Source organism: Pyrus communis, chromosome 13 (assembly GCF_963583255.1).
Source record: "Pyrus communis chromosome 13, drPyrComm1.1, whole genome shotgun sequence".
NCBI lineage: Eukaryota > Viridiplantae > Streptophyta > Magnoliopsida > Rosales > Rosaceae > Pyrus > Pyrus communis.
Genome location: NC_084815.1, coordinates 22,567,530 through 22,581,568, shown reverse-complemented (window position 1 = coordinate 22,581,568; position 14,039 = coordinate 22,567,530). Strand labels below are relative to the sequence as shown.

The window sequence follows — 14,039 nt, the reverse complement described above, 5'->3', positions numbered from 1 at the left end:
ATGGTGGTTTGGAGCTTTTGGTCCCTTCTCCTCCTCCATGCCCTTCTTCTTCTCTCTCCTCCCTTTCTCTGTCCTCTGTGTTTCTCACTCTAAAAAACCAAAAACGAAATTAACCCACAAACCCTAACCCCCAATGTTGCTGATCCTCTACATGTAATCTCATCCTAAACCCACTTTCTTTCTTCGATCTCCCCAAAACCATGTCTCTGGAATCTTCCCTTCCTCCGATCCCAGCCGTCCGATCCTCACCGGAGCCCCTACAGCAAGAACAGCCCCCTCAGAACGAAAAAGCGACATCAGCCCCGGCCCCCACGCCTCCCCTGTCCAGGAGCAACCGCCCCTCCCGCGCCTGCACCATACGCGCCGCCGCTCGGATACAGCAGCAGTTCCAGCAGCAGCAGAACCAACCCGCCGAGAAACGGCGAGCCGTCAACAAAAAGGAACAGCAGCAGCTGCAGCAGAGAGACGACGAGTCGTCGTCGCCGCAATGCAGCAGCGCCAGCAAGATTGTGACGCCGCTGGTGGGACCTCCCCCGCCCTCGCAATTGCCGCGCTGGACCCTCCGCTCCATGTGGGAATTGGCTTCCCTACTCAATTTCTTGCACGTGAGCTCTCGAAAGCTTCGATTTTTTTTCCGTTTTAGGGTTTTGTGGTTGGTTTCATGGTGTTTGAGGGCTTATGTGTTTTTCGTTTTGTTGTGTGCTTCTCAGGCTTTTCGGCCGCTGCTGAATATTTCGGCTGAGTTCTCGGTGGAGGAGTTGGAGACGGCTTTGATCACACCAAACGATACTTTGAGTGACATTCACATTCCATTGTTGAAGGTTGGTCGAAAAGGCTTGTAACTTTGTGCATTGTTAGTTTTCATTAGTTCATATTTAGTATAAAGCTTTTAAATTTTTAGTTGTTATTGCTTAAAGTTTGGAAGCATTTCTTCGGAAAGTTAAATTCGCTTAGCAGTCCCATTTAGAGTTTTCATAGCTTGTTTCTTAGTGGAAAACTTAGTCTGTACATAAGCTTTAGGTCCCCTTTAAAATGTAGGTAGGAATGAAGTCAGCTGCTTTCTAGGAGGTGATTATTTCTGCTATTAAAATTGTTTTATGGATCTTCCATCTGTTATTGGATGTCCCCGAAGGGGCGGTTTTCTAAGTGTTAACAGCAACCTCAATTCATGAAACACCTTAACACTCGAGTCCTTTTCATTTCAAACAACTCTTTAAAGCTCAAAGAAATCCATATAAAAGAAGAGTTTGGAGTTTTCTTTTAGGCAACACACTTATGGTGTGATTGGAGTGGTTTGTATCAGCTGTTGTTAAATATTCTGTGAAAATATTAATGCAAGTGACATGTATCATGTCATATAATCTCGAATGACTAAACTTTTAGTCTTTTATGGCATAATTTTTGTTTGAGTCTTGTCTAAAATCTGCAGAAGACATGTCCTATGCGAGAACTAATGTTGTAGTCAATCCTTTGCCAAAGAATAATGTGGTTAGACAAGTTGGCTTAAGTTAATCAAAACCATTACCCCAATGGGTAAAGTTGATTATGTGGATCCTCTTTCCCCCCCCCACAAACCCCACCCCCCCCCCCCCCCCCCCCCACCCCCCCAAAAAAAAAAAAAAAATCTAAGACCATCTTTGCTATTAATTCTTTGTTACTCAGGCCTCCTTAATTCTCTCATCTGTTTTTCTGTGTATACGTGAACTTAATTACTTATTCACACTAGCGCATAGCCACTGCTATTTCTGTCGTGGTAGAGGATCGTAGTCATGGTTACAAGTTTATTGATTATATATTACTCAGTGTCTACTTATTGTTCACGATTTAATTGAACTTTTCAGAATATGTCAACACTCTGGAAAAGGAAGGATCTCTTGGCCAGATGATATTTTTTATGCTTTAATCTATTTATTTGGTAATTTTTGGGTTTCAAAATCGTAATAAGTCTGGAATTTTAAGTTTTTCCATTGTACTGCATAAATGTGGATGCTTTAAGTCATATTGTTGCTAATGGAGTAGAAAATGTCTCCTTGTAATATAATCTTATATAACCCGTGGAATGCTGATGTTGCTGGAAAATTAATGTTTTGTTGATAGTTTGTCAATGCAACTGCTACTGGCTTGCCCCTGAATTTTAATTGGTTTATTCTACAGGCAATTCCTCCAATTACGCGAATGGCACTTACACGTGATACTTGGATCACTGTTTTATGCAGAAAGTTGAGAGACTGGTGGCATTGGGTAACTTGTTTTTGGCAATATTTTGGCTGGTGCCAACTTGTTTTGTATTTCTGCGGAATCATATTAATTAATTTGGATATCTAATTGCAGGTTGCAGAGGGGGATCTACCCATTGTTGCTTCACATGGGTGAGCAGTCATGTGTATTTGTCTATTCTTACATATGAATCTTTTTCATTTATAAAAATATCACATGATGCTAATTTGATAGGGCGGAGATTGAGGCATATAAAACACTTGAGCCTGGGGTTCGTGTGGTCATCTTGAAAGCACTTTGTGATATCCGCGTTGAGGTATTGTTATTGTTAATAAGATTTAAACTTGTTATTGACTTTCTGTAAAAGTTAATGTAGATTCGTAGAATCCGTTGAATATTTTTTTAGTAACCTTTTGGTCAACTGCCTAAGCAAGATGATAGTCTGTTCGTCCAAACTCTTAATATAGAGCCACTACTTTAAAATTGAAATGAAAAATCTATTGGAGACCCAATGCATGCTTCCGAGCAGGTGTCCCCTCTAATAGGTGATGACAGGAGATTCCCTATCAAGTCCTTGGATAATACCAAAGACTTCACATGAGCTGAAAACCGAGATGATAGTTCGGTTTCTACATTGACATAGTATTTTTTTAATATTCTTGAGTCTTTTTTTTCAGAATTGAATCTTAGAATTACGACAAGGAAATCATTTTTTTTTAACTAGAAAATTGATTTGGTATTACCTACTTCCTGGATCATGTTTCTATGCTTCTGTTGCTTTATGAGAAGGATTAAATCTGAGTGATGTATTGCAGCAAGAAGATATTCGGAACTATATTGACAACTCACTGAAGCATGGAGTTCAACTTTCAGCATTTCGCAAAGAACGTGTTGGAGGTGATTCACAAGGAATATCTTACTGGTAATATAATGAAGTTTCTTATCATATCCATATTAGTTTACTTTTGTTTGGTTCATATGAAATGTTCATCAAGTATCCTTTCCACTGTTGTAGAGATATAGTACAACTCTCTTTTTGGAGGGTTTTTTTGTAAAATGTAAATTGAATTGTTGCGTTTGAGTGTTTATTTACTGGGTGTTTGTGGTTGCTGCAGGTATGAAGATGATCCAATAATTGGTTATCGGTTATATCGGGAGATCAGGAAGGTTGATATGAAGAAAGTAAAAGGAAAAGGTTCCCATGTCCTTCCTAGTGCGTCATATCAGTGGGAAACAGTAGCAACCAATTTCGATGAATTCCAAGATGTTTCTGTAAGATACTAAATTTCTCAGCCCATCTGTATGTGCTTTTGTGCCGTGTATTAGTACTTCCTTGCACACTTTTAGGGTTGAACTTTTGACTTGGTTTGTATTCAAGTATTTCTGGGATCCGAAACCTCTGAAACCAATAATGTTGAGGAAACAGATGCATATGCACAGATTATGAAACAAATAATGTTGAGGAAACAGCATTAGATTTATCAGATTGTATCTTGTATATGGGAGATAACTTATTCAAGAAAAGTGTATTATTAATACTTTGGATGAATTTGTTGCTGCTCCAAATCTAAAAGCATCTACTGTCGCAGGAGAAACTTTTCTCGAGTAAGAATAGAACGGAGGCTTCTCTAGGGAAGAAGTTGAAAGGAGACATGCTTGCAGAGATTGAGAAGGTTCACAAGGTATGCAACAGTGATGGTTGACCCACCCTTCAACCTTCTTAGGTTTATGTCTTCTATGTGGATGAAGAATAATTTTTCAAATAGAGATTCTGTAGGAAAAATTGTATCGCATATACTATTTTTACAATTCTACTTGCACAGAGGAAAGAGAGGCAGATGAAGAAGCAACACAGACAAGCTCTCCTCCTTGATAATTTTTTGACTGTGGATGGGCTTGGTCCAGGGCGCTCTCTTCGTGACAGAAAACCTGTAACCTACACTTTTGGTAAGGAAACAAACTTCTACCTTTGTTTTCGTTTTCCCAATAACAGTTGCTCTGCTTAAAAGCCAATCTTGTACTAACCATAATAGAGGATTTAACCATTGAGATCTTGGGTGTCATTCTGTTGCATATTGAATAACTCAACGCCGGTTATTGTTTAAAATAATAATTAGAGAAATGTGGCTGTTGGTGAGGCACCGGCTTATGTGGTTGTATTTCTGGATTACTGGTGATGGATTGAGATCAACTGATCAGTTTAACGTATTATCAAATGTGGTCTAGTGATACAAATTCCTAATTGATTGCTTGAGCAATATTCCATGGTTACTCTTGAGCAATATCTCTGCCTTACTCTTGAGAAATATCCCATGACTTTTATATTTGAGTTTTACCTGAATGCTCTAGATTTTAATAGCAACTCTGGGAATTCAAGGATGGCCACATCAGGGCAGGATGTTTACACTTACTGTTATTCCCATGTGTCAATGGGTATATGGAATCTGATTGTTTTGTCAAATAATTTTGCAGATGATTATGACCGGTCCATCAATGAGGCAATCAAAGTAACTAAGTATGGGTTTCATGCTCTCTCTCTCTCTCTCTCTCTCTCTCTCACTCTCACACACACACACACACACACCTTTTAATACCAATATATAGGACTTTTGACTTATTTTTATTGTTCTTCTGTGTCAGAAAGAAGCAGCCATCTCCGGATCCTTTACAGAAACGAGAGCTAGTTGGGAGACCTGAAGCTTCTAGTAATGGTAAATGGAGTGCTACTACAAATTCCTATGAACATGTAGGATTTAGTGCTGCATCGCCTAAATCACCTGATTATGATGATGATGATGATGATGGCGAAGAAGATAACAAGTCTGAACAATTGGATCGAAGGTGAGCAAGTTTCTTCTTTTTCTTATTAAAATGTTTGTCTTCAGTATTCTTTAAATCCTTGAACTTTTTTATAGATTGATTTTTACTTATTACATGTAGCAATCGGCGAAGACAGAGGCCCCAACGGTATTCTGCGAAAGACTTTGTTGAAGCAGTTTCAGATAATGATGCAGACTTTGACAGTGATGATGACATAGTTGGTGAGGCTGTATACGATGAGGAATACTTGAAGAAACGTAAAGAGAGAAGAAAGTTTTCTAGTAGCTCTGAAGGAGATGAGGAGTATCATTTTGAGGAAGAAAATGCTGAAGAAGAGGAAGAAGAGGAAATGGAAGATTCCGCAAGTGCCAGTGAGGATAGTGATGAACCCCAAAAATTTAAGAAGTTGCCAGGCCGTACTAGGAGGGAAGCTAAATTGAGGTCTGTTGATGAGCTCCAGTCAGGTTTGAGACGCAGTAAGAGGGCCACCAGAAATCGTATTGATTATCGACAATATGAGTTCTCAGAGTCGGAACCGGAGCCTATGAAACCTGAGAAATCAAATGCATCGGATGGACATTATGATGCCAGTGAAAACGGGGATTATTCAATGGAAAGTCATGATTCAGATGGTAATATTGAGGACCAAGAAATGAAAGTTGGTCAGGCAGTTGAAAATTACCCTGAGACAACAGTTGAGAAAGAGCAAAACCAGCCACCTGAAAAACCAAATAGCCCAGGGGAAGATGAAGTCGAAGGTGTGCAGAAAAGACGTTTCCTCGACCTAAATGAGCTAGCCCCTGGTTCAGGTTTTGACGACGGTCCAAACTCAATAATGAAAGATGATGCGGATGATTTGTGATTGGAGGCTTCCTCCCCTGCTGGATAGCACAGGTGTGATTTGCAAGGAAGCCGAGGTGTACGATTGTAAAATTTATAAATTTTGTGCGTTATTCCCATGGAGAAAGCTGCGGCCAGAGTTCTCCTAGGTGTATTTACGCAGCAACAACCTTGGTGCGAGATTTGCAACAAGGTAGCGACATGAGGCGGAGAGGTATGTAGATGAGATAGTCATTTTTTTTAGTATGTCAACGTCGAAAGAAACCTATGGAGCTAGGACCGGTGAATGGAAGAAGTTGTTTGGGAGTTGCTTAGTTCATCCGATCAATGTACAATAACCCTCAGCTAAATATTGTAACTGAAAGATTTGGCCTTAGATGTTCAAAGTCGAAATCATTTGTAGTATAGTATTATTATTATCTCTCGTGCTCGTGTATCCGCCAATATGGTGATCTCCCGTGCAAGTCCGAGAGCATATTAGGGTTGGCTGTGTTGTAATGGAACCATCCTCCCTCCCTTAGAAGGTAACTGCTCTTATCTTGTATTCAGATTGGCTTATTTCTTATTTGTCATTTCATTTTACCAAAACTTTTAGATTTCTTAGCTCTTTCTCGGCACAGTTCCAAGTCACCGGTGACTATCTCAGAGTCCGGGAGTGCGTTATGCACGCCGGCGCTCCTGCACCGGAGTCTGGAGTTTATGAGTGGAGCACGAAAAGCTCTGCTCTGAAATGCCAGCATTCGTGTGGCATATTTGAAATGTGAACATTAGTTTTCATATGATTCTACGTATCTTACTCAACTTTCGATTTTCACCCTTAATCCTTTTTTTTAAGAAAATTAAGGACTCAAACTAATTTTTTTAGCCATTTTCTTCCTATTGTTTATTTTCTTCATATTTAATCCAATTTTCTGTTGAGTGAAGGCATTCACATGTTCTGCACATAACTTTATTTTGGATGAAATGTGGACAATATCAAGGGAAATTGGTTAAAAAAAATTAGTTTTTCAGAGGGAAAATCGAAAGTCCAGGACAAGTTTAAGGTAGATTTCAGCAGTTTACTCTCTTATTTAGTGTTTATTTGGAACTGTTTTTAAAATGGTTAAAAATGCTTTTTGTGAAAATGTTTTTGGAACCAATCATTAATAAAAGAGTAAAGCAAATAATTTTATATCACATTTTTTTACCATCTTAGGTGGCAGATGAGTTAGATAAGCTATATCATTTAATTTCAATCTTTTTATTAATTAAAACACTTAAATAATCTTAGGTAAAAGAATGAGACTCCTGGTATACGACAATCATCATTTAATTAACAATCTTTTTATTAATTATTGATTAACATTTTGAAATTAATGCTAATTAATTTAGATAATGTGGCTATCCACATCAGATGTCATCTAAGATGGTATACAATTGTGGTACAAAAATATACAAGTAAATCCTGGAAAATTATTATAAGTGTTTTCTATAAAAAAACGTATAACTAGTGCTTCTTGTAGAGAGTGCTTTTAGTGCTTTTAGTGCTTTTAGAACCTAAAAACACTTTCAATCATTTCAAAAATACTTTCAAATGATTCTTAAATGTATACTCATCTTAGCACGAGTAGTTTAGGGATCCAAATAGTAAGTGTAGAGAAACTATCACCATAAGGTCTAATGTTTGGATTTAACAAAGGAAACGCTTCTTTCGTTTTCAACAAGTCGATATTCTAACTGGTTTTGAAAATACTATTGAACTCAAAAGTTACTAGGCATACGGGTACTGCTATTCGCACACTCATTTTTACTTCTCACATACGTCTTTCAATTTTCGATTATAAAATCAAATAGATTGAAGAAGATTAATAAATGAAAATTAATATAAAAATGCGGGAAGTAAAAAGATATGTGTTGATAACCCTGCGCTACCAGGAAATGTCTTTGTCCAAGCATCATACTTTTCCCAAACACACGAGAGCTATAATTGATTATTGGAAGAAAATGACAAGAGAATTGAAACATCATAAGAAAGTTTGAATAAATAATGTTCAAGAAGGAGAGCCAAGCCAAAAGCCAGCTCATTCTTTATAATGCCTTTAATATTATGTTCCTATGATGGAAAAGAAAAGATTCATCATGTCACACATTAAAAAATCAAGCTTACTATTTTCATGTAAAAGTTGTCCTATGCCCGATACCCACCACCACGGTGCAAGCTGAATTGGAAATTTCAATCTATTTCCATTTTGAGTTCGAATATTTTTGAAATTTTGGATGGTGATTGAAATGTACCTACTGATTCAAAATTCTGAAATTTTGATCTTTAATTTATCAAACTTAGTACTTTTTTTTTTTTTTGTTTGCTACCTGCTCACAGTGAGGGGGGGTGCCCTACTAACATGAATAGCTTATGGCATGCTTAGAGTGATCTCACCAACATATGGTGATAAACAGATTTCAATCATCATGCCTCACTTGGACCCAGGCTCCATCACCAATTAATCACTTTAATGTCCTACTTAGTTACAAGTCTATGCTATCAGGCTCGGCCTCAAATGTAGTACTATAAATAAACCCATACATATTCTTATTTTAGCATGTTTATTATTATATTTAGCTATACTTTATTTGAATTTTGTATATTTAATCATACTATTATATATTATAAATAAGGAATATAATCATACGTACTCTTTTATCTTGTCTATATGCTTTTATGTCATATACACATAAATGCTTACAAATATTGCAAAAAATTGAGAAAAAATATTGAATGCCATTACAAAAGTTTGAAGATTTCAAAGTCTGGCAAAATATAAGAGATTAGAATTATGTTTCAAAAACTCTAACCTAAAATTGATTTCGAAATTTTTGATAATCTAAAACTCCGAAATTGGAACTAATATTTGATTTCGTAACTTTTTTAATTGGTATTGGAATGCTTGTTTCAGATTTGAGCCGAACAAAAATCATCCCTAACCACCACTATTTAATGAGAGATTTTTTCAAGTACCAAGTATTCAAGTGATACTTCACATATTATAATACAAATGAAGAAAATAACATATTTTTCTGTATCCCTCTATTTATTTTATAACAAGTAAAGTACTCGCTTGAATCCTAGACGCTTTGAAATATTCCACTCCGAAAAACAACAAAAAAAGTTTTCCTGGATTCCGGTTGGCATAGGCCCGTGGTGGGCTTCGATTGCTTTAAACCATCTGATTTTTTTATGGTACTTTTTTGGGTTTTATCTGATGAATTGGTCTAAACTGTTGCATCACAACTCAGCAAGTCAGCGAGTCAGTGAGATTGGAAAACGACTTGTACTCGTACATGTACATTGCGGTCGCAACTGTAGCATCATGTGTTAATAATATAACAAAAACGTGTAATAATAACAATGTACTCGTGTTATATAAGTTATTTACGATAATAGAGTTAGAGCAGGGCCGACCTTAAGGGTAGCCCAAGTAAGCGCCTGCCTAGGGCCCCCACTTCGGAAGGGCCCCTAAAAAAAATTTATATTATGTAATTAACATATAAATACAAAAAAAAAAAAAAAAAAAGTAAGAAATATCATAATTCATTTGTTAGTGCAGTAGAAATGTTGGCTTCATTTTTCTTTTAGGGTGTTGAGTTCAAAACACGAAACTATCTTTCAATCACTAGATTTTTCTTGTTTTTCAAATTTACTTCCAATTCATCTGTCCAAATGCATATAAAGTTATAAAACTCAAGTCTCTTTGCAATTTTTTTTTTCAACTTCTCATTATCTCCATTTCTATCGAATGTTCAAACCAACTTCTCATTCTCTCTATTTCTATTGAATGTTTAAACCAACTATCATATGGTCTTAAAGATTGTACTTTAAGGTAATCAAAACTTTGAATTTATATTTTTCTTTTCAATAACTTTTTATTCAATGGATTATTTTAATATTCAATTCGTTAGTGTGACGTTGAATTTAAACGAAAAAAAAAAACACAAGACAAACAATTGGCGTTGAATTTATTATACTCGTCAATCAAGTTTTATTGTTATTTACTCTCTTGATCATCAAGTTTTATCGTTCTTCACTCTCAATCTTAGATTGTTGACTGCAAACATTTAGTACATTTGTGTCTAAAAACGTGAATCATGTAATGTTTAAATAATGTTTTTATATTTATCTTCTTTTGATATTAATTTTTAATGATATTTGATGTGAAAATAAAACTTTTTACGTATTTAGCGAATTCTTTTTTATACAAATCAATATACAAAGAATCGGAAATCCGAGAATTTTAAGGTCCCACTTCGAAAGCTCGCCTAGGGCCCCCAAATTCTCAGGACCAGCCCTGTGTTAGAGTATAGTATAGATTGGATCGGATCACTTTGGTGAGACAAAAGTGGTGTAATTGTGTGGCCACTGCATAAAGTGGCTTAATTTCTTTCGAAATGGATGAGTTTTGGGTTCACTTTCGTTCGCCCGGTGAAACAAGAAAATCCAAAACGATCATCAAGCAACCAATCCATGGAAACTCCACATCACTCACCACGTGGTCTTTTGTCCTTTCACTCGTCCATCCATCATGCCTTTTTTAAGTTTTGTATTTGGTAGTGTCTCATTAGCTTTGTGTATCGTCCCCATGTTTGATCGAAAAGCTGAAATTCATTAAACTTAAAACCTATTACAAAGTCTCACAACGGCTCAAGACAAACAGTGGGAGGTCCAATTCCACACCAACAAAGTAAGAGGAGAAGGATGGAGGGCATAAGAACAGGAGAGACGTCGAAAGACGCCCGGAAAAACGACGATAAGCGTCGAGAAAGCATGCTCACAACTCTCGAACCGGCGGAGGTAATTTTGGAGCGGTACCAAAGCTTTTTGATGGAGAGAGGGAGTCTTTTGGAGTGTCCGCCACATATTTTGGTTGGACGAAAAGGAAAAATATATTTTTAAGTCGTACCAATGGGAGTCAAAATGTGTTAGAGCACTCCTACAAAACTTTATGTACTTGTTATTGTTAACAAAAACAACTTTACTTATTATTATATCACCCAAATTAAAAGTGAGCAAAAGTTTTGGATTAGATCAACTCTAGTTACAATCTTTTTGTTTGATCTAATTAACTCTGATCCCTCCCTCCAAACATTTAATAATTTAATTCATTAACGCTATCGTTGGTAAAAAATAAATTTTGATCTGACTATTTTTTTTTTCCTCATTGAAGTATGAGTATATAGTGACAAATTGCTAAAAGTGGTGGTAGCCCCTGACAATGCTTTTGCCATCGCATCCGAATAACCTCAAAAGACTAAGTTTTATAATCACCATTTTAGTAAAGTATGCATCTTCAAAGAAGATCAAAGAAAAAAAATTTCTGATCATCGGATCGAATGATTTGAAGAAGATGAAAGAATAGAAATTAACAATAAAGGGTGTTTGGATTAGATCAACCAAATGAAAAAAATAAGCGAAAAGGCTTTGGGTTAGATCAACTCTAATTAGAATCTTTTTGCTTGAACTCTCAACTTTTTTTATCCAAATAATGAGATTAGTAATCTTAATTGACATCATCAAACTCAAAAACCCCAAATAATCACCCACTTGCCCTAGCTGCCCTAATTATATTGGCAACCAGATCTCTCTTACCTTCAACCTCTTTGTTTCCTCCTCCCTCCTCCTCCTCGACCGCCACCTCCTCCTCCTTGCTTGTATCAATCTCTTTGATCTCCTCATACTTTTTCTTTGCAGCTTCCCCCTTCACTTCCTCAAGAGCTTGGATAAAATTCAAAAGACATTTCTCCGGATCATCATTTGGTGACTTTGGCATGAGATTCTCAGCAACGTCGGCCGGGGTCATTTTCGTCACTCCAATCAGCTTTTCTATCTCATCAAACGTCTCATGCCTCTCAATCCTCAAGTAATTCTTGGCCAAAACCCTAAACCCATCAAAAGTACAGTAAGAAAGGGCAATGTGTTTGTCCATTCTACCCCTCCGAATCAATGCCGGATCAAGCTTCTCAACATAATTAGTAGTAAAAACAACCAGCCTCTCACCTCCGCAAGCAGACCATAACCCATCAATGAAGTTCAACAGCCCCGAAAGCGTCACCTTGCTGCTGCCGCCGTACACTTCCTCTTTCGGCTCCTTAATCCGCTCCTTCCAGGCTCCTCCACCTTTCACCTCCTCCTCCAGAAAACCCTTCTCCGCCGCCCCCCTCTTCTTCATCTGCCCTGTCAAATCAAGCGAACAGTCTATGTCCTCGATCACAATAATACTCTTACTCGTCGTCTCAATCAAAAGCTTCCTCAGCTCCGTATTGTCCTTCACCGCGGTGAGCTCCAAGTCATAAATATCGTACCCCAACAGATTCGCCATCGCGGCTATCATCGTGGACTTCCCGGTCCCCGGAGGACCGTACAGCAAGTAACCCCTCTTCCAAGCTTTCCCAATCCTTGCATAAAAGTCCTTGCTTTTGCTGAAAGTCACCAGATCTTCGATGATCTCCTTCTTCTTCTCCGGATCCAACGCCATTGTCTCAAACGTTGCCGGGTGCTCGAACACAATGTGGCTCCACATCGTCTGCTTGTAGCTCGGCCATTTGTACCCCGGACTATTTGTGTACAGCTTCCTCTGCCGATTTCTTACACGGATCTCCTTCCCTTCATTAACGACATGGTTTAAATAGTCCACCGTGATTATGTCCCGGTACTTTTTGTGAAAAGTCAACTTGTAAAATCGTTTCTCCTGGTCGGGATAATAGGCCATGGACATAGAACTCCCGCCAGGGGACACGGATTTGAACAAAACCCACCAGACTTTGGTCCCCCTGAAATCATCCGTCGCTCTCTCGTACTCGTCCATGCTGAGGATGAGGTTGCCGCTGTCCTTCACCATCTCCGCCTTGAGCCGCTTGGCGCTCTTGGAGGTGTTGGAGCTGAGGTAGGCCTCCACAGCGGAGTAGGCCTCGCTTCGCTTGAGGCGGTCGCCGGTGAACTCGTGGATGGAAATTTCGATGTAGGGGTAGAAGTAGCCGGTGACTCTGTGGGAGTATCGCTCCAGGAAGTGGCGGAGTTCGTACGGACAGTACTGGCGGATGATTGCCCAGATGAACATGAAGCTTGCTAGGGTTGAGCCCATTGTTGCCCACATCTGCTGGCTCATCATTGTTGGTGGCAACATTTCTGAAGCTTGCTAGGTCTTGTTTTAGAGTTTGGGATGGGGCTGTCTAGGGTTTCACTGGCTAAACTCTGCACCTTTAATTTTCATGGTTTTTGTGTTGATGATCAGAATGGGGACTGTGAATACAAAGGGGTAGGTGGATAATGAGATGATGGTGGAGGTTATAAACAAGATCAGCTAGTCCTACGAGGAACCTCCTTTTTGAAAAAAATCACATTCACAACGTGATTACTGGCTTTTTACGTATTTGCCAATTATAATTTGACATATATAGAATGAAAAAAATTTAATTTAATATTACAGTAAAAAACACTATGTTAGAATGTGATTTGTATGTGACTATTAGATTTTTCTTAGAGAAGTGATTTTAACATATTTTTTTTAGCTTCTCACACATCTTAGTATAATCTCAACTATTGATTTCGTTTGATTTATTCAATCTGGTGACCATAAATAAAGAAGGATGTATAATAAGCAAAAAGTGATTTGTTAAAATCACTTCCTTCTTTCATTCAACAATTGGCGTCCAGGCAATATGATTAAACAACTAGGTATCTTACATTACTCGTGAACCAACTTACATTACTCGTGAACGAATATGGTCAAAATGTGTCAGGTGCGAATTATGTACGTTAGATAAGTTGATCAGGTTAATATGTCACCCTGTTTGCACACAAGTCCGAATTTACACAAGTGGGGCCACCTATAGGCTTAAATGATACAGAAGTACATAGAGGTCTTAATTTTGTGTGGCTACCATCTTAAATTAGAATAGTTTAAAATATTATGTTTTAATGGATGGTCACAATGTGAACCTTTTAAACATTTTTGTATAAACAAGTGACAGAAAGCAAGCAAAATAATGTAAACAAATTGGCAAAGAACAAGTTCGCAAAGAGAGATGGGGGAGATGAGGATTAGAACAATCTCAAATTTGAGGATTACACTCATTGTTTGGTGGGTCTACGTGCAGTGTGCACCAAATTAATTAAAGTACCTGCATGGGAT

The 14,039-nt window shown here is 37.8% G+C and overlaps 2 protein-coding genes across 2 annotated transcripts; one reads left to right on the top strand and one right to left on the bottom strand.

The window, feature by feature from the left end:
- LOC137712636 (DDT domain-containing protein DDR4-like) lies at nucleotides 1–6,425 on the top strand. The gene is made up of 12 exons (XM_068451749.1): nucleotides 1–605; nucleotides 711–821; nucleotides 2,155–2,241; nucleotides 2,332–2,369; nucleotides 2,452–2,533; nucleotides 3,033–3,139; nucleotides 3,333–3,489; nucleotides 3,807–3,899; nucleotides 4,041–4,164; nucleotides 4,690–4,732; nucleotides 4,858–5,058; nucleotides 5,158–6,425. Exons 1-12 carry the CDS (start codon nucleotides 201–203, stop codon nucleotides 5,897–5,899), a joined length of 2,190 nt encoding a protein of 729 aa, XP_068307850.1. The 5' UTR covers nucleotides 1–200; the 3' UTR covers nucleotides 5,900–6,425.
- A 4,932-nt stretch (nucleotides 6,426–11,357) lies between these two features.
- On the bottom strand, nucleotides 11,358–13,149 carry LOC137713136 (AAA-ATPase At3g28580-like). The gene has a single exon (XM_068452395.1). The coding sequence runs from the start codon at nucleotides 13,029–13,031 to the stop codon at nucleotides 11,445–11,447; it is 1,587 nt and encodes a 528-aa protein (XP_068308496.1). The 5' UTR covers nucleotides 13,032–13,149; the 3' UTR covers nucleotides 11,358–11,444.
- Nucleotides 13,150–14,039: the final 890 nt, after the last annotated feature.

What these genes read in the sequence shown, in the direction of transcription:
- LOC137712636 (XM_068451749.1), top strand. Translation starts at nt 201, where the DNA reads ATGTCTCTGGAATCTTCCCTTCCTCCGATCCCAGCCGTCCGATCCTCA. An exon ending in TCACAAGGAATATCTTACTG is followed by an intron (nt 3,140 to 3,332) that starts GTAATATAATGA and finishes TGGTTGCTGCAG; the next exon opens with GTATGAAGATGATCCAATAA. An exon ending in ACCTGTAACCTACACTTTTG is followed by an intron (nt 4,165 to 4,689) that starts GTAAGGAAACAA and finishes ATAATTTTGCAG; the next exon opens with ATGATTATGACCGGTCCATC.
- LOC137713136 (XM_068452395.1), bottom strand. Translation starts at nt 13,031, where the DNA reads ATGTTGCCACCAACAATGATGAGCCAGCAGATGTGGGCAACAATGGGC.